Source organism: Cololabis saira, chromosome 4 (assembly GCF_033807715.1).
Source record: "Cololabis saira isolate AMF1-May2022 chromosome 4, fColSai1.1, whole genome shotgun sequence".
Classification (NCBI taxonomy): domain Eukaryota; kingdom Metazoa; phylum Chordata; class Actinopteri; order Beloniformes; family Belonidae; genus Cololabis; species Cololabis saira.
Window position 1 is genome coordinate 43,869,330 of NC_084590.1, and position 20,146 is coordinate 43,889,475.

The 20,146-nt window shown below is 44.3% G+C and overlaps 1 protein-coding gene across 1 annotated transcript; it reads right to left on the reverse strand.

The window, feature by feature from the left end:
- Positions 1 to 837: 837 nt before the first annotated feature.
- Positions 838 to 16,234, reverse strand: LOC133442013 (cytochrome P450 2A6-like). The gene is made up of 9 exons (XM_061719880.1): positions 16,048 to 16,234; positions 15,738 to 15,900; positions 15,487 to 15,636; positions 14,308 to 14,468; positions 13,985 to 14,161; positions 13,558 to 13,699; positions 13,274 to 13,461; positions 1,392 to 1,533; positions 838 to 1,295 (listed from the first exon to the last, which is right to left on the reverse strand). Exons 1-9 carry the CDS (start codon positions 16,216 to 16,218, stop codon positions 1,114 to 1,116), a joined length of 1,476 nt encoding a protein of 491 aa, XP_061575864.1. The 5' UTR covers positions 16,219 to 16,234; the 3' UTR covers positions 838 to 1,113.
- Between the last annotated feature and the right edge of the window lie 3,912 nt (positions 16,235 to 20,146).

Sequence of the window (20,146 nt, forward strand, 5' to 3'; positions counted from 1 at the left end):
AGCTGAGCGGACTAGAATATCTCCCGTTACCAAGGAAACTGAGTTATGGCTTGTTAAAAAACTTTGTAACCAGGTTACAACGGCTGCCGACGAGAGATTAAATAGTCCGCTCAGCCGCTCAGCTGTGGCTTGTTATAAAACTAATGATTTCAACTGAAAACACATTAAAGCATGAATAAATTATTTAAAATTATGTTTTTTGGTAAGTGACCGTGGTATAAACGTTGGAAGGTTCACGCCCCCGTGTCGTCGGGCATCATCCCTAACATAGTAGTAGGTATAATGTGTACAATACATGTATTTGATTCATAACTGAGATAAGTTGTATTGAAAAACATTTCAATTCAACTGAAGTGAGACTTTATCACCTTGTTTGATGTCTAATTCTGAAAATATGCCATTCAATGACCGGTTCAGATTTGCATGTTTAAAACGACACGTTAAAATCCCTCACAACTGAGTCCTTAGCCTGGTTTCACGATAACCGGTACAGGGGCTGCATTTCCCCGGGGCTGAGCCCTGGTTCATAACCGCTGCTGCTTCAGGAGACACTCATCTAAACAACAAACGTTACTCATGATTTTCGGTTTTTAATAAAAAAAATATTTTCAACCATCACAACGATGAAAATCCTTGATGGTTCTTTTCTCGCGGTGGGATATTGGATACTACAGTTTACTGTCAGAGGTCTGATTAAAACTACTAATATTGTACGGGGCGATGCTGATCTACCTTATTTTTTTCTTCACATGAGTCAGAGATGTCATCAGTCACAGCTCGGATGATTTACGTTAAGATATTGGTCATTTATGTGCCCTTGAAAAGAGGTTATACAAATTCAAAATAAGTTTTCATTTATTTTTTCTTCCTAGCAAAGCAAATAAAGCAATTTCACAGAAAATACAGGAATTATATACTAAAAAAAAAAAGACATAATACAGACGTGCATACTTGAAAACAGTTCTTAGAACTAAAAGCAAAGAGAAAGATGTTTTTTTTTAATTATCTTGTTTATGGTACACAGTTAATGAGAAAACAGTAGATATTATATGAACAATACCCTTAATTGAAAATTATGTTAATTGCACTTGAGGGGATGGCAGACTTCACTTTTCACCGCGGTGTGGCAATCAAATCATACCTACGAGGGATGTTGGCAAAGCTGCTGTATTCGGGGTTAAGGTCGATACCGTCTGACCCTTTAGGGCTGGAAAATTTAAAATTCTGTAGGAGCGTTACAAAAAAGATAAAAAGCTCCATTCGGGCCAGAGACTCGCCAACACAGGATCTTTTCCCTATGAAGAAAAACAAAATCAGAAAAGTTTAAACACACAAAACAATATTGTCCAGCATGAAATCAGGTTCAAAAATTGTGTGATTGACTATTTTACCTGCAGCAAATGGCATGAATGCAGGGTTTTTCTTAAAGTTGCCATTCTGGTCCAGGAAGTGCTGAGGGTTAAAAGACATTGGTGTCGACCACTGCTTTTCCTCTTTCAGCACAGAATGCAGCAGGACAATAATTTGAGTGCCCTGTAGACACAAAGAAGTCAGAATTGCAGTTATTAAGTGTATTTTTGTCATAGTATTGCTGAAATTACCAATAATTTCAGATAATATTACTAAAACTATTTTGGGACACAAATCCTCTCCGTTGGCACCATCTGTAGACCAACATTCCAAGGGGCGGCATGTACAGAATGTCAATCACAGTCCCATAAACACTCCAGACAACTGCACCACCCTTTTTCTACCCTGCCTAATGCTTCAAGTAAACATTTACACGTGATGAAGCATTGTGACAGCTTGGCCCCCCTGCAGGGGCAGGTTGCCCCAGTCCTACCTCCTGCAGGGCTTTGAACTGGACTCAACACCTTTTACGTAGCTTCAACTTCCTATCACACCTTGGAAGTTGCCTCAAACAGACTTGGAACACTAGAGCACCCCATGGGGTGATTTTCGTCTGTGGCCTATTGTCTCACACAAGTTCCTGCGTCTTGCATCCCTGCTGAGACAGGCACCGGGGGAGTGGATTCGACTTCCAGCCGCTACAGAGACAAAACCATATATGGACTTCCTGATCCCTCAGGGGTGGTCCCAAAGCTTAAGGGTCACACCTCTGACTGGCTCTCACTGGGCTGGTTTATTCCTGTCATTGTTGATTGAACTTTTGTATAAAAACCCTGTAGCCAAATCAATCTGGGTCGGCATATCAACCAGACTTTGGTCTGTGTAGATCCGCCCACCGCCGGCTGAATAAAAACTCATAAACCACAAAGCGGACTTCTGAACTGGTTTGATAAATTCCTCAACACACGCCACCGCTCGAAGTACAGTAATCCCTCGTTTTTCGCAGGGGTTACGTTCCAAAATGAACTGTTCTGTCCTGGCGTGTTTCTGAGAGGAGAGGGGCTTGCTCTGGAGTTCAGGTATCTTGGAGTCGTTCTTGACTCAACTCTCTCATTTAAGAAACACATAAAAAAGGGGACAAAGTCGGTCAAATATAATCTAGCTAATTTCAGACAAATAAGGAATTCACTGTCCACTACTGCTGCTCTCATGTTTTTACACTGTATGATTCTTTCTCATATTGATTACTGTTTTACAAGCTGGGCACTGGCATGTTCTACAGCACTTAAACTGATAGAGTCACTCTATAAAAAAGCCTTAAAGACACTGGATAAAAAAAACATACTCCTATCACACCTGTCATATCCTCATAAAGTATGATTTTTTAAACCTTTATAGTTATAGAGTTTTCAAATTTGCTTGTTTTATCTAAAGAAGCTTACATGGTCTAGCTCCCCCACCTCTGAGGGAATTCATTAAAAAAAAGGTCTGTCAAAGGCATGAAAACCAGAGGAGATGTTGAGTTTCCCTGTAGGTGCACTGCGTTCGGCAGGACTGTTCTGTCCACCTTGGGGGGGGGGGGTTGGAATAGTCTTCCTACCACTATTAGAGACAGTTATACTTTACCCTCGTTTAAAGCAAAACTTAAAATATGGCTGAAGGAAAACCAGAGGTGTGAACATTAATTTGGACTATTAGGATAAGTTTCATATTGAAACTGTAATTTGATAACTTTTTTTTTGTTTTGTTTTTTTGTCGTTTTTTCACGTTTGTTTTTATTGCTTAATTTTTTTTATCTAGCCCAGCTGTGTTTTTTAATGTTGTGTTTTGTTCATGTATGGCCTTGATGTCTCGTATGTCTGCTGGTGTCCAGTTCTGTGTCTGGCATTAATTTGCCGCGGGAACGAATGGTGGAAATTAGCCTTTGGCTACAACCATGCGTATTTACACGTGTCCATTAATATGTACGGTCCCTGCTCAACAAATAAATAAAGTCAAAGTCAAAGAACCCCTGATGAGTGAAATCCGCGAAATAGCAACCAAGACCACGGCTTCAAATTGCGGAGATCAGCCCCATACACCGCGACCCGATTAATTTGATTTGAAGGGGAGAAAATGAAAAAATGATTATGAAAAAAAATACAATTAAAGCTGCAAGCAGCGATGAACGGGCCCTCGCACTCACGTCCACCGCCCCCCATAAGCATATCAGAAATGACACCACCCACGACTCTCTATGTCAAACCATTCAAAAGTTATAGCAGAAAAAAGGAACCACCAATCAGAAGAAGGGGCAGGGCTAATTCAGGCCAATGAAGGTCAGGGACTCCATACAGAGTCTGATGACACCACCCACGACTCTCTATGTCAAAGCTTTCAAAAGTTATGGCAGAAAATCGGGACAACCAATCGGAAGAAGGGGCGGGGCTAATTCAGGCCAATGAAGGTCAAGGACTCAATACCGAGTCCCATGACACCACCCACGATTCTTTATGTCAAACCATTCAAATGTTATGGCAGAGAAAAGTATTCTAGGGGGCGCTGTTGAGCCGTTAGGCAACGCCCATTAATGCAAACCATGAAATATCAAATGTATCACCAGGCCTGGCTTGAATGCAAAATCTGGTGACTTTGGTGACAAAAATTGCTCACAAAAAATTCAGAATTCAGCCAGGCTCGAACTCTCAACCTCAGGAACCAAAGACCCCAATGATCTGGCTGAGCTACATGTCAGCTTAGGTACTGCTGTGACTTACTGGCTTATGAGAGACCAAAATAGCGATAAAATATCTGGAACCATTTTTTCCTAATTTTAAAAATATTTGTAAGGTATAAATATTAGTAAAACACTATGTTTTATATTATTACTTTTTCTGTAACATTCTACCGAGGTTCTAACCGGGCTGAGCACGGGACTATTTCTGACGTAACCACATTACAACAGCTGATTGGTCGGGGGGCGGGGCCGTCATCACCCTACTCGCCACTGATTGGTCGGGGGGCGGGGCCGTCATCACCCTACTCGCTACTGATTGGTCGGGGGGCGGGGCCGGCATACGTTTGAATCAGGAAGCGGGAGTCAGCGCGAGAGCATGACGCCATATTACAGGCAGCTGATTGGTGGGGGAGCGGGGCCGTCATCACCCTACTGATTGGTCGGGGGGCGGGGCCGGCAGACGTTTGAATCAGGAAGCGGGAGTCAGCGCGAGAGCATGACACCATATTACAGGCAGCTGATTGGTCGGGGAGCGGGGCCGTCATCACCCTACTCGCCACTGATTGGTCGGGGGGCGGGGCCGTCATCACCATACTCGCCACTGATTGGTCGGGGGGCGGGGCCGTCATCACCCTACTCGCCACTGATTGGTCGGGGGGCGGGGCCGTCATCACCCTATTCGCCACTGATTGGTCGGGGGGCGGGGCCAGCAGACGTTTGAATCAGGAAGCGGGACTCTCTATGTAAAACCATTCCAAAGTTATAGCAGAAAATCGGGACAACCAATCAGAAGAAGGGGCGGGGCTAATTAAGGCCAACGAAGCTTAAGAACTCATTACAGAGTCCCATGACACCACCGACGACTTCCTATGTCAAACCATTAAAAAGTTATAGCAGAAAAAAGGGACAACCAATCAGAAGAAGAGGCGGGGCTAATTCTGGCCAACGAAGCTTAAGAAGTCAGTACAATGTCCCATGACACCACCCACGACTTCCTATGTCAAACCATTCAAAAGTTATGGCAGATAAAAGTATTCTAGGGGGCGCTGTTGAGCCGTTAGGCCACGCCCATTAATGCAAACCATGAAATATCAAATTTATCGCCAAGTCTGGCTTGCATGCAAAATTTGGTGACTTTTGGAGAACTATCAAATATGGACCAATCACATGAAGGGGGGGCGCGCCTTTTGGCGTCTAGCGTCGCCACGGTAACACTTTTGAAAGAGAAAAGTAATGCGTGGTGTCGCAGGATGTAGACGCACATTTAGATGTATAACACACCTGGGTGCACGTTACGGTTCGGGCTGAATTAACTGCCGAAGGAATGGCATAAATTGCGCCAAAGTGACACGATTAATTCAAAATGGCCGACTTCCTGTTCGGTTTCGGGCATGACGCCAAGAGACTTTTCTTTAAGTTGTCCCATGATACAGGTGTGTACCGATTTTCGTGCATGTACGTCAAACCGTATCGTGGGGCTTGAGGCACAAAGTTTTCAAGGGGGCGCTGTTGAGCCATTTTACCACGCCCATTAATGCAAACCATTAAATATCAAATTTTTCGCCAGGCCTGACTTGGGTGCAAAATTTGGTGACTTTTTGGGCATGTTAAGGGGGGCAAAAAGGCCATCACTTTGTCAGAAGAAAAAAAAAAAAAATAATAATTAAAGCTGCAAGCAGCGATGAACGGGCCCTCGCACTCACGGCCACCGCCCCCCATAAGCATATCAGAAAAGACACCACCCACGACTTCCTATGTCAAACTATTCAAAAGTTATAGCAGAAAAAAGGGACAACCAATCAGAAGAAGGGGCGGGGCTAATTTAGGCCAATGAAGGTCAAGGACTCCATAAAGAATCTGATGACCCCACCCACGACTCCCTATGTCAAACCATTCCAAAGTTATAGCAGAAAATCGGGACAACCAATCAGAAGAAGGGGCGGGGCTAATTAAGGCCAACGAAGCTTAAGGACTCATTACAGAGTCCCATGACACCACCCACAACTTCCTATGTCAAACCATTCAAAAGTTATGGCAGATAAAAGTATTCTAGGGGGCGCTGTTGAGCCGTTAGGCCACGCCCATTAATGCAAACCATGAAATATCAAATTTATCGCCAAGTCTGGCTTGCATGCAAAATTTGGTGACTTTTGGAGAACTATCAAATATGGACCAATCACATGAAGGGCGGGCGCGCCTTTTGGCGTCTAGCGTCGCCACGGTAACACTTCTGAAAGAGAAAAGTAATGCGTGGTGTCGCAGGATGTAGACGCACATTTTGATGTATAACACACCTGGGTGCACGTTACGGTTCGGGCTGAATTAACTGCCGAAGGAATGGCATAAATTTCGCCAAAATGACACAATTTATTCAAAATGGCCGACATCCTGTTCGGTTTCGGCCATGGCTCCAAGAGACTTTTCTTTAAGTTGTGCCATGATACAGGTGTGTAGCGATTTTCGTGCATGTACGTCAAACCGTATTGTGGGGCTTGAGGCACAAAGTTTTCCGGGGGGCGCTGTTGAGCCATTTTGCCACGCCCATTAATGCAAACCATGAAATATCAAATTTATCGCCAGGCCTGGCATGCATGCCAAATTTGGTGCCTTTTGGGGAACTATCAAATATGGACCAATCAGATGAAGGGGGGGTGCGCTTGTTGGCGTCTAGCGTCGCCACGGTAACACTTTTGAAAGAGAAAAGTAATGCGTGTAGTCGCAGGATGGAGACGCACATTTTGATGTATAACACACCTGGGTTCACGATACGGTTCGGGCTGAATTAACTCTCGAAGGAATGGCATAAATTGCGCCAAAGTGACACGATTAATTCAAAATGGCCGACTTCCTGTTCGGTTTCAGGCATGACGCCAAGAGACTTTTCTTTAAGTTGTCCCATGATACACGTGGGTACCGATTTTCGTGCATGTACGTCAAACCGTATCGTGGGGCTTGAGGCACAAAGATTTCAAGGGGGCGCTGTTGAGCCATTTTACCACGCCCATTAATGCAAACCATTAAATATCAAATTTTTCGCCAGGCCTGACTTGGGTGCAAAATTTGGTGACTTTTTGGGCATGTTAAGGGGGGCAAAAAGGCCATCACTTTGTCAGAAGAAAAAAAAAAAAAATAATAATAATAATAATAAAAATTCCTGCAAATACAATAGGGCCTTCGCACTGCAAGTGCTCGGGCCCTAATAATAATAATAATTAAAGCTGCAAGCAGCGATGAACGGGCCCTCGCACTCACGGCCACCGCCCCCCATAAGCATATCAGAAAAGACACCACCCACGACTTCCTATGTCAAACCATTCAAAAGTTATAGCAGAAAAAAGGGACAACCAATCAGAAGAAGGGGCGGGGCTAATTCAGGCCAATGAAGGTCAAGGACTCCATACATAATCTGATGACACCACCCACGACTCTCTATGTCAAACCATTCCAAAGTTATAGCAGAAAATCGGGACAACCAATCAGAAGAAGGGGCGGGGCTAATTAAGGCCAACGAAGCTTAAGGACTCATTACAGATTCCCATGACACCACCCACGACTTCCTATGTCAAACCATTCAAAAGTTATAGCAGAAAAAAGGGACAACCAATCAGAAGAAAGGGTGGGGCTAATTCAGGCCAATGAAGGTCAAGGACTCCATACATAATCTGATGACCCCACCCACGACTCCCTATGTCAAACCATTCCAAAGTTATAGCAGAAAATCGGGACAACCAATCAGAAGAAGGGGCGGGGTTAATTAAAGCCAACTAAGCTTAAGGACTCATTACAGAGTCCCATGACACCACCCACGACTCTCTATGTTAAACCATTCCAAAGTTATAGCAGAAAATCGGGACAACCAATCAGAAGAAGGGGCTGGGCTAATTAAGGCCAACGAAGCTTAAGAACTCAGTACAAAGTCCCATGACACCACCCACGACTTCCTATGTCAAACCATTAAAAAGTTATAGCAGAAAAAAGGGACAACCAATCAGAAGAAGAGGCGGGGCTAATTCTGGCCAATGAAGGTCAAGGACTCCATAAAGAATCTGATGACACTACCCACGACTCTCTATGTCAAACCATTCCAATGTTATAGCAGGAAATCGGGACAACCAATCAGAAGAAGGGGCGGGGCTAATTAAGGCCAACGAAGCTTAAGGACTCATTACAGAGTCCCATGACACCACCCACGACTTCCTATGTCAAACCATTCAAAAGTTATGGCAGATAAAAGTATTTTAGGGGGCGCTGTTGAGCCGTTAGGCCACGCCCATTAATGCAAACCATGAAATATCAAATTTATCGCCAAGTCTGGCTTGCATGCAAAATTTGGTGACTTTTGGAGAACTATCAAATATGGACCAATCACATGAAGGGGGGGCGCGCCTTTTGGCGTCTAGCGTCGCCACGGTAATACTTTTGAAAGAGAAAAGTAATGCGTGGTGTCGCAGGATGTAGACGCACATTTTGATGTATAACACACCTGGGTGCACGTTACGGTTCGGGCTGAATTAACTGCCGAAGGAATGGCATAAATTTCGCCAAAATGACACAATTTATTCAAAATGGCCGACTTCCTGTTCGGTTTCGGCCATGGCGCCAAGAGACTTTTCTTTTAGTTGTGACATGATACAGGTGTGTAGCGATTTTCGTGCATGTACGTCAAACCGTATTGTGGGGCTTGAGGCACAAAGTTTTCCGGGGGGCGCTGTTGAGCCATTTTGCCACGCCCATTAATGCAAACCATGAAAGATCAAATTTATCGCCAGGCCTGGCTTGCATGCCAAATTTGGTGCCTTTTGGGGAACTATCAAATATGGACCAATCAGATGAAGGGGGGGTCCGCTTGTTGGCGTCTAGCGTCGCCACGGTAATACTTTTGAAAGAGAAAAGTAATGCGTGTAGTCGCAGGATGGAGACGCACATTTTGATGTATAACACATCTGGGTTAACGATACGGTTCGGGCTGAATTAACTCTCGAAGGAATGGCATATATTGCTCCAAAATTACGCAATTAATTCAGAATGTTCAAAATGGCTGACTTCCTGTTCGGTTTCGGCAATGGCGCCAAGAGACTTTTCTTTTAGTTGCGACATGATACAGGAGTGTACCAATTTTCGTTCATGTGCGTCAAACCGTATTATGGGGCTTGAGGCGCAAAGTTTTTTCTGTCTGAACCAACCAGATGAAGGGTAGCCGCGCTTTTTGGCGTCTAGCATCGCCACGGTAACGCTTTTGAAAGAGAAAAGTAATGCGTGTAGTCGGAGGATGGAGACGCACATTTTGATGTATAACACACTTGGGTGCACGTTACGGTTCGGGCTGAATTAACTTTCGAAGGAATGGAATAAATTTCGCCAAAATGACACAACTAATTCCAAATGGCCGACTTCCTGTTCGGTTTCGGGCATGACGCCAAGAGACTTTTCTTTCGGTTGCGCCATGATACAGGTGTGTACCGATTTTCGTGCGTGTACGACATACCGCATTCTGGGGCTTGAGGCACAAAGTTTTCAAGGGGGCGCTGTTGAGCCATTTTGCCACGCCCATTAATGCAAACCATTAAATATCAAATTTTTCGCCAGGCCTGACTTGCATGCAAAATTTGGTGACTTTTTGGGCACGTTTAGGGGGGCAAAAAGGCCTTCCTTTTGTCAGAAGAAAAAGAAAGAAAGAAAGAAAGAAAAAATTCCTACAGATACAATAGGGCCTTCGCACTGAAGGTGCTCGGGCCCTAAAAATTCCTGCAAATACAATAGGGCCTTCGCACTGCAAGTGCTCGGGCCCTAATAAATACAGTAGAACAAATTGTGACTTGCACGTATTTCACTGCTCTTCTGACTGCGCTGCTGCATCCTGACTCGCTCTGTAGCGTCTTTTTCTTCTAAAGCCCGCGGTGCAGGTGTGTTTTTTCCAGAAAAGACCATAGTTATGGGTCGTTGTTGTCACTCTTTTTTCTTCTGGGCAAAAAGATTCTTATAAACCGTCATGCCACCATCGATCATATTTGAGAACTGTAATGAACGATTAAAGGGTTTCTGTTCTTCAGCTGCTCGCTGAAGCTCATTGGTCATTCTCAGCATTGTTGCTAAGCGACCAACATTATTGAAACAGGAAGTGGAGAAGCGGGGAGACTATTTAGCCAATCAGAGTGCAGAACATGATGCACAAGGGAAATCCGCGAAGCAGCGAGACCATGACAAGTGAACCACGTTATAGCGAGCAGCGAGGGATTACTGTACACTGGATGCTCCTCTGGAAAACGCCCACAAATGTCTCGCCGACGAACTGAATAACTTTTATGACAGTTTTGAGACCATTGGTCAATGAGCTGACATTGTTAGAGGAGGAGAGGAAATGGCTCTCATTGTGACAGAGCACGATGTGCGGAGGACAATCGGGAGAGTAAATCCCAGGAAGGCAGCAGGTTGGGATGGGATCAGAGGTTATGTCCTTAAGGTCTGTGCTAACCAGCTAGTGCCTGTCCTGACAATAATATTCAACCTCTCCCTCTCACAGTGCAATGTCACTAAATGTTTTCAAATGAACTGATAGTTCCTGTGCCCAAGAAACCCCAGCCCAGCTCTCTGAAAGATTATTGCCCCATAGCCCTAACATCTATGGTGATGAAGTGTTTTGAAAGTCTTGTCAAACCCCCCCACAATTCCTCCCTGCCTGTATCTCTGGACCCGCTTCAATTTGCCTACCGCTCCAACAGACCCACAGACGATGCTATTTCATCTACTCCACACCACCTTATCCCATCTGGACACCAAGAGAGGACGCTACGCTAGACTGTTGTTAATCGACTACAGCTCAACGTTTAACACCATAATCCCCTCCAGGCTGGTCCAAAAACTGTACGATCTCTATGTGCATCCCTCACTGGGCCGGTGGATTCATAGCTTCCTCACAGAGAGACTGCAGATGGTGTGCGTGGGCCGCAACAACTCTTCTTCTCCACTCACCGTCAGTACTGGGTCCTTTAAAGATGCTTTCTGAGCCCTCTGCTGTATTCCCTATATACTCATGACTGCATGGCCACCTCTGACTCCAATACCATCATAGAGTTTGCGGATGACACAGCTGTAGTGGGTCTCATCTCCAACAATGAAGAGTCTGCCTTACGAACCGAGATAAAACATCTCATGGACTGGAGTGAGGACAACAACCTAACACTCAACATCTGTAACACAAAGGAGCTGATAGATAGTGGACTTTGGCAGGAAGCAGCAGAGATACCTCCAACCCATCTGCATCAAAGGGGCCCAGGTATACAGAAATAAATACCTGGATTTCCACATCTTACAGGACCTCTCCTGTCACATTAACACCTTAGTGAAAAAGGCCGCCAGTGTCTCTACTTCCTAAAGAGACCGGGGGACTTCCAACCCCCACCGAGGGCACTTACAAACTTCTACACCTGCACTATAGAGAGTTTCCTGAGTGGGAGCATCACTAACTGAATGGGGAACAACACCAAAAGGGACCAACTGACTCTGAGGAGGGTGGTTTGCTCTGCTGAGAGGACCATCAGGATTACCCTCACAAAACTGCAGGATATTTATTCCAATCATGGCTGTACCTCTAATCTGTAGCACAAAGCTGTGACAACTTTTAAAAAAACATACTCTGAGGAAGAGGAGTGCAGTTAAGATGACAACTCCACCCACTTAAAATCAGCTGCTATGAAACATACCCGTGAGGTCATGGTTGAAAATGAAACATTCGTTTTGTTTCTGTGTTATTACAACCAAAACATGTCACAGACATTTCATTCAGACCACGGGAATTTTTTGAAAAACAAAGAACTTTACATCTCTCCACTTAACAGAGGTGGTCTTAATGCTATTTTGATCAGAGTTTTTAAATAATTGCAATACTGCACAATACTGTACATTTCAAATTAATATATTGCCAGGGAAAAATCTTCATTCCATCGCTTCTCCACAGGGGTGCCCCAAGACTCCGTACTTGGGCTCCTTCCATTTGCAATATACACCACTGCTCTGGGCCAGATTATTCAATCACACATCCTCTCTGGTCACTGCTAGGCAGATGATACACAACTCTGTCATTCCCACCAGACAACCCGGCAATCATACACAAATGTCAGCTTGCCTCTCTGATCTGTCCGCATGGATGAAGAGTCACCACCTTCACCTTTAGCTGCTTAAGACTAAGGCCCTGGCTCTTCCTGCCCATCATTCATTCAGCCTCACTATTGACGTAAATGTTGTATCAACTACCGTTGCTCCCACAAAAATGACAAAGAACCTGGATGTCATGACTGATTAAATGTTTTACTTCTCTGACCACGTTGCCTCAGCCTCCAGTTCGTGTCACAAAAAAAAGACCTCAGCTGATTCAAAATGCAACTCAACTCCTGGTAGAGACCATAGTTATATCCCACTTTGCTTACTGCAATGCCCTCCTAGCTGGCTAGCCAGTTTTTTGCGATTAAACCAATACTTTTACATGCACTAACAGAAAGTCTAATTGTTGCCTTAATCCTCAATCCGACCGATATTGAATTTTAAAAAGCCATGTATACACCTTAGCTGGGCTGTAGTCGAACCAAACTGAAACTCTTGAGATCGAGCTATTAGTGCCAGATAATGTAATCTTAATTCGAGTTATTCTGGCATGTATATGCAACCCATGCTTAGCCGAGCTAGTGACTGCCCTGGGACTCCCCCTTCTGGAAGTGACAACACCATGAAAGCAAGAATATCAACACAGTAGGACAAGAAGAAGACAACCGAAAAAGAAATAACCTGAAGAACGGCAATGCAAAAGTGCGTTTGGCGCCACGTAGCATCACAGACTCTAATGTACCTCACTCAAAAATCGATTGTCTTCTCCTGCATGTATACTTGGATTTCTCGGGAACTCCTGTTTAATCCTTATCTAGATTGTTGCCCATAGCTTGATTTAGATGCATTTAACCAAACTGAGTGTGTCTGGTCTTTAATCAACTCAGATGTGCTCACATCACTCCTTTGCTCACTGGGCTGCACTGACTACCTGTGGCAACTCGGATAAAAAAGTCTTTGACACTTAAGGTGATCTCAGGATCTGCACCTGCCTATATGAACTTGATCTAAAAGACTTATGTTATGTTATAATGGATTGTATTCCTCTCTAAGTCGCTTTGGATAAAAGCATCTGCTAAATGTAATGTAATATATTGGAGCCAAGATTACCTTGGGGATGGTATAACCCATATAAGAGATGTCCTTCGGTGCATAGCGAGGGAGACTGAAGGGGGCCAAGTCCAGAAAACGCTGAATCTCATGGATAACGGCATCGGTAAAAGGAAGAGATTTACGGTCCTCCATATTAGGGCACCGGTTTCTTCCAATCACTGTATCAATCTCCTCCTGCATTTTCTCTACAGAAGACAAATTCACATTAATTTAAAGGTGTGTACAAAATGACAAGCATTTACTTCTGACCACAATGTCTTTGGAAAATAAGGGAGACTCACTCTGTACGTCTGTGTGTTTGATCAGCACACTGATGCCATATCTGATGGTGGAGCTGGTGGTTTCTGTTCCTGCCAGAAACAGGTTCATCACTGTTGAGACCAAGTTCTCATTGATGAACTCTGTGGTGGGATTTTCCTTTTCCTGAGAGGGAAAAAGGGAAAATAATGCTTTATGATCCACATCAGATCCAATATATTAACTTATACTTTGAGCACTAAAAACGTGAACTAAAAGTAATTGACCAACAGTGAAGTCAGATTGATAGGTATTCTACCCACCAGCTGGTAGTTAGGTTACTTCAGCTTTCCTATCTTTGGTGCAGTACTTTAACAACCCTTAATCGTTTTATTGTATAAACTGTGATGAGACTGTGTCAAAAAGAGGAATCATTGCCAACTGCCTGTGGCTGAACAAAAGACACGAAACCTGATCACATCGGAGAAGAAAGCAGTCAACGTAGTCTCTTGGGGAGCTCGGGTCCAGTGTATCTCTGTGCTCTTCTATCTTCTTTATGAAAAACTGTCTAAGTTCCGTATTGCGGGCAAAAAAAGTGTGCTGGGGACCGGGAAGACGTTCCATGAGCCAGGGGAAGATGTTGTACAGCTGGAAGATGTAACAGAAGTCCTATTTATTCAAATATTCTGTGTTACCTATACATATTTGGTAAACTGATATTGAACGTGTTCTCATAATTTGTTGTGAGGATGTAAGAATATTACATTTTTCATTTGAGGGAAACTTCCACTTACCACACCCCAAGGTTTGCTATTGAACCTTGGAAGTTCAGATATGTTTTCAAGCAGGTGCAAGAATTGCTTCTCTTTGTAGCCAAAGCGTTTGCCAAACACTAAGCAGCAGATCACGTTACACACAGTGCCACCCAACAAAAACGTGGGGTCAAATGGTGAACCTGCAGCCAAAAAGGGAAAACACAACTGGGTTTGTCTTGCACATGCCCTTCTCAGAAACAAAAAAGAGAAATTAGTATGTGGAGAATATAATTTAACTAACCAACCAATGCATTTGAGGTTTTACTCCAGAAATGGTTTGCTTAAAATATGTTTTTGATAAAAAGGATGATTACGTTTTTACACACCCTTAAAACCAGCTCTAACCAATTTCAGACAGCAACATGTCTGATCCTGCACAGTTCCTGTGTTTACCTGGACCAGGACTATGCGGTTTATAGGTAATATACAGACATATAAAGACAAACAACCATGCACAATCACGCTAAGACCTACGGGCAATTTAGAATCATCAAATAAATTACTATGCATGTTTTGGACTGTGGGAGGAAGCCGGGGGGAGTACCCGGGGGGAACCCATGCAAGCACAGGAAGAACATGAAAATTCGACCGAGCCAAGGAGTCCAACCAAGAACCTTCTTGCTGTGAGGCGACCATGCTAACCACTAAGCCACCGGGCTGCCTTGATACAAACAGTTGGACCTTTTCCAGTTTAAAAATGCAATCAACATTCATGTTCATGTCTGGCTTCACGAAAAGATGATTGCATCTCATCCAGACCTGTCCAGGGTGCAACCATGCCTTTTGGCAGTACTGAACGGTGATAGGTTGCAGCCAACCCCCCCCCCCCCCCCCCTTCCCCCCCATTTTGGCCACCCAGTTCAAAGTGTGCAACTTGTTCTAGCTTGATACACACACTGAACAATCCAATAAAGCTCCCATGTTGTTTTTGGCCCTCCAAGTCAGCTTTTTTGGAATATATCTGCTACTGAACTGAAACATTTCAATTCAATTCAATATATTTTATGTACCAATTGCATCATATACAAAATGTCTCTAGGTGCTTATAACGGAGCCAGGAGATGACCCCCGAGCAAATCCAACATAGGTTTGACAGAAAATTTGAGGTGATTGGTATAAAAACAAAGCTCGTTTGAATCAGGTCTCTGTAAAACTAACCTTTCAATGATTGTATATGGTCCCTCAAGTGTTTGCTCTCCTCTTGAATCCACTCCTCCATCCCTTTACGTCCCATCCCAAAATCTCGCAGGGTTGACAGAGTGAAGCGCCGCAGCTGGCGCCAGCGCTCCCCATTGCTGATCGTCAAACCTGTTCAAAGAAAAGCTGAGCTCGTTGACCTGGAGAACATCCTTACACTGAGACACCACAGGCATGAAATATTCCAGATTTGCAGTGTCTTGTGTTCTTACCATATCCTTTGGTAGATTTGTGCAGAAATGGCAGTGGTCCTCTTCCTGTAAAGTCATCTGCCTGGTCCACCAGGGCCCCTTTAATCGTGTCATACCCTACCAGGACAACTACCCGCTGCCAGCCCAGATATAGTGTCACCAAAGGACCATGAGTTTTACTGAACTGAAGGCAAAAAGAAATATTTGCAAAAACAGACAACATTGCTTTTAGTGTTCAAACATCAGGATGCAAATAAAAGACCCAAGCATACTCCATATACGTTCTAATTCAACTGTGAATTATGCAAATTAAAACAATTCTCAAACTCACCTCCAGAAAGGTTTTAAAAGGTGCATTCTTATTTAGCTGTAACAGGTTTCCTATAACAGGAAGAGCATAGGGTCCTGGAGGCAAACGATGCTTACTACTGTTTTTGACAGTAAAAAGCCACAGCAGAGCCAAGATCAGCCCTGCCAAGACCACGGTTGCAGAAAACTCCATGATGCTCTCCACACTCTGATTCCTTTTCCTCTCCCTTATATAACCACAGACCTGGTAGTTGATGTTTAAAAGAGAGTTGGCAGGAGCAGAGCACTGGGTCACAGGTGAGTCATGTGATCCTCCTGGAAATGCCCTGAGCACTTTCAACTATTTAGTGGAATCCATCCATCCATCCATTATCTATACCCACTTTATCCTTTGCAGGGTCACTGTCGGAATTCCACTTTCTGCACCCTCCAAGCCTCCTATATTCCTCCCACCTACGTTGGAAATAATCACTTCCCCGTGGATTGCCCTGCCCAAATGTACCTCCTGACTTTTCTTTCAAGGCTTTTTTCCATTTCCGTTTTTCCACGGCCTGATGGACCCAGTACTTTGTTACAAAACGTTGGACTGAAGGGAGTATTCCATAAAATAATGCCTTATCAACTGCTGTTAAGCTCCATTGTCCGCGAGTTCAAAAGGAATGACAGAATGATGTCAGAAAATTGTTTCTAGATGAATCACGTAGTCTTCAGGCGATTCTGAATCTTTTTGTTTGCATGCTGCGATGCAAGTGTAGTCTGCTCCTCTAGGAGACAGCAATAATGTGATTATTTAATTTTAACTCCAAATCTACCAAGTCAATTGCGAACTGGTCGGTATCCGAAATGGATCTGCAAGACTATCAGCAGCTTTTACCATTTCATCTATTTTTTTTAGCCTTCCTTTTCTCTTCCTGTTTACTCCTCTTTCTCATTCAAAATAATCAGAATGTATTTACAAAAGTCTTAAAAGACAGTGAAACCAAACTTGGGATAAATTCCGATGCTTAAACTACACATAAACAACAACTAACTAAACATTAAACACAAACTTCAGATCATTTATATGTGGGTTTGTGTCAGTGCGTATGTGTGAATTATTCCTTTTCAAACTAAATTAACTAAACTAAATCGGTGCATTTTAACTGAAAATAAAGGATATCAGCACTGATCACAAATGTACACTTTTTTTGTTAGAAGTACCCATGATTCTGTGTAATAATAATAATAATAATAATAACTTGCATTTATATAGCGCCTTTCAAAGAACCCAAGGTCGCTTAACAGATCATAGGCCTTTTCAAGGGATGCCTTGAAAAAGGAAAACCAAGGAAGAACAAACAAAACAAAACACCATCGGGACAAAACGACAGGGGGGGGGGGGGGGGGGGGGCACTAATGGGGAAAAGCCAGGGTGAAAAGGTGGGTTTTGAGATGTGTTTTAAAACTGTCCAGAGAAGGGGAGTCACGGATTACAGCAGGGAGAGAGTTCCAAAGGGTGGGGGCAGCAACACTGAAGGCTCTGTCCCCAAACGTCTTCAGTCTGGTCCGGGGGATGGAGAGCAGACCAGCGTCTGAAGACCGCAGGTTCCGGGAGGGAGTGTGGTGATGAAGGAGGTCGGACAGGTACTGGGGGGCCAGAGTGTGAAGGGATTTGTAGGTGAGTAGGAGGAGTTTGTACCGAATGCGGAACTTAACAGGTAGCCAGTGGAGGTGGATGAGGGTGGGGGTGATGTGCTGCCAGGGCTTGGTGTGGGTGAGAACCCTGGCAGCTGAATTCTGCACATACTGGAGCCTGTCCAGGGTTTTACTTGGAACCCCAGACAGGACTCCATTACAATAATCCAGTCGGGAGGTGATGAAAACATGGATGAGTGTTTCTGCCACAGAGTCAGAGAGTGAGGGACGGAGACGTGCGATGTTTCTGAGGTGGTAGAATGCAGATTTGGTGACCGACTTGATATGTGACTGGAAGGAGAGGGTGGAGTCCAAGATGACGCCCAGATTACGGACCTCGGAGGATGGCGTGATGGTGCAGCCGTCCACCCGGATGAGCAGATCTCCAACCTTCCGGAGCAGTGACTTGGGGGCCACAACCATGAGCTCCGTCTTATTGCTGTTCAGTTTGAGGAAGTTGGTTGTCATCCAAGATTTTATGGCTGAGAGGCAGTTAACCAGAAGCCCCTTTCACACAGAGATTCCGCAATATTGGTGTAAAGAAGTCCTGCCAATACGCCGCCTTTGTTGGTTCACACAGAACCATACAACGCCGGCATAACGCCGCTCCCGTCTGTAAATTCACACAGCATGCCGGCGTTCCGCAATCAGAGGCGTGACGACAGCGTCAGCGTCTAGTGGCATGCCGGCATGCCAGCTGTGTCATTCACACAGACCCCGTTTCGGCTCTGTGACTACCTCCGCTGCCGGCTTATTGGTGGGGCCACTTGGCCCCCCCATTCCGCCTCCGTGACTTTCACACAGAACAGCGAGGCGGCTTAAAGGCGCAACGTTCCCGCCTCGAACTGGCTGTGTGAAAGGGGCTAAAGACTGTGGGGGGAGCTGGGAGGATGGTGAGGTGAAGTGTAAAATGTCACACACACATTGTATTGTGTATTGATTTAGCCTACGTATAGTAAAATAAAGCATTGAATCAAAATCCTTGATAAGTGTTCTACTCGGGAAAATCATGAATTTCCTGCAAAGTATGCATACTTTTACTTTGCCTAGTCTGATTCCTCAGAACCCTTCTTGCAGTGGGGGTCTCAATTTTTGAGACTGTCACACAACCAATACCTCACCTCATTATTTATATGTCTTCAGCAAAACACTGCGAATAAAAAAGTTGTTTTCTGAATTGCTATAAAATACGGTATTGTTAAGTTAATTGTGTAATTAACTTTTAAAAATAGGTGAAATTATTGCATTTTTTAATTGATCACACAAATGGTTCCCGGTTTGACACTTTGGGCCGGCTGGAGTCTGGAGATTCATGGTCTCTTCATATGTTCTCCTCATGCTCCTCCTCCTCATTTCTCCAGGTACTCTTCCTCCCATAGTCCAAAAAACAGGATTTTAGGCTGAATCTAAATTACCTGGAGGCATTTATGTTTGTTTGTCTATATGGCCCTGCAATGGACTGGTGACCTGTCCAGTGTGTACTCCTAACTCCCGCCTGTAATGAGCTGGGAATATTTACGTTTTAGGAAAAAAATGAAAGAAATTGTCATTTTGAACCATTATTACGTGTTAAGTTGCATGGTTACAAACGTCACACAACATTTTTGCTAAAAATGTGCAACAAATGATTAAGGATAAGATCTTGGTAGTAGTTTCCAGAATTGTAATTTGCAAAACATATAAAGAAATACTATATTTGCATCATATCTGTATGTTTCTTTATACGTACAAAAAGTGTTAAAAAAAATAACTTTTTCAAAGTGCCTCAAATTTAAATTTAATCTTTGTGAGTAAGTCGTGTGCTTGGAAGATCGTTGTTGTGAAATAATGGATTCCCCACAGCACAAGCAACAGGGCTGTCATTCAAGCCGACCTGACCAAGTACTGCTCGAAGCCTTGCACACAGTGGACAGGGGCCACTTATCGAACTGTGCTGCCTGAGCTCCTCAGATCCATCCCACACCTCCATGTTTGGGGGCTCCCCCTCACGAAATGATTGGATGTGGGAAGTCTCGCTCCTAGGATTACAGATGCTAATGCTCTGCAGCCAAAGTAGAAGCTCTCGTGTGCATAGCATCATCTTGATCATCCACTGAATCACATGTTTCGGACAAAGGCACAAGTGCCGGGGGCTGCTGCTGGACCTGGGCCTTCAATTGGTCTACTTTTGCTTGTAGGGATTCCAGCTCTACAGTTTTCCGTTGTGGGCTGTCATGGCCCTAGCTTACCCCACCCCTACATTTGCCATACTGGGGGGGCTCAGCAAGTGGAACGTCATTCCCAAACCTCTGCTCCTTCACAGAGAGGGGCAAAAGGCTGAAATCAGGACAAGGGTTAGTGAGGGCATTCGTAAGGTGGCCCTGTTAAAGCTTGTGGAAGACAATGAAAGGCCGTTTGATGCTGAACTTCCAACATTTCTTTTGGATTGGTGAGTAAACCTGTAGCAC

Coding starts and splice junctions, on each gene's coding strand:
- LOC133442013 (XM_061719880.1), bottom strand. CDS start 16,218: ATGGAGTTTTCTGCAACCGTGGTCTTGGCAGGGCTGATCTTGGCTCTG. Junction 15,637..15,737: donor CAAATCTACCAAAGGATATG/GTAAGAACACAA, acceptor TTCTTTGAACAG/GTTTGACGATCAGCAATGGG. Junction 14,162..14,307: donor ATAGCAAACCTTGGGGTGTG/GTAAGTGGAAGT, acceptor TACATCTTCCAG/CTGTACAACATCTTCCCCTG.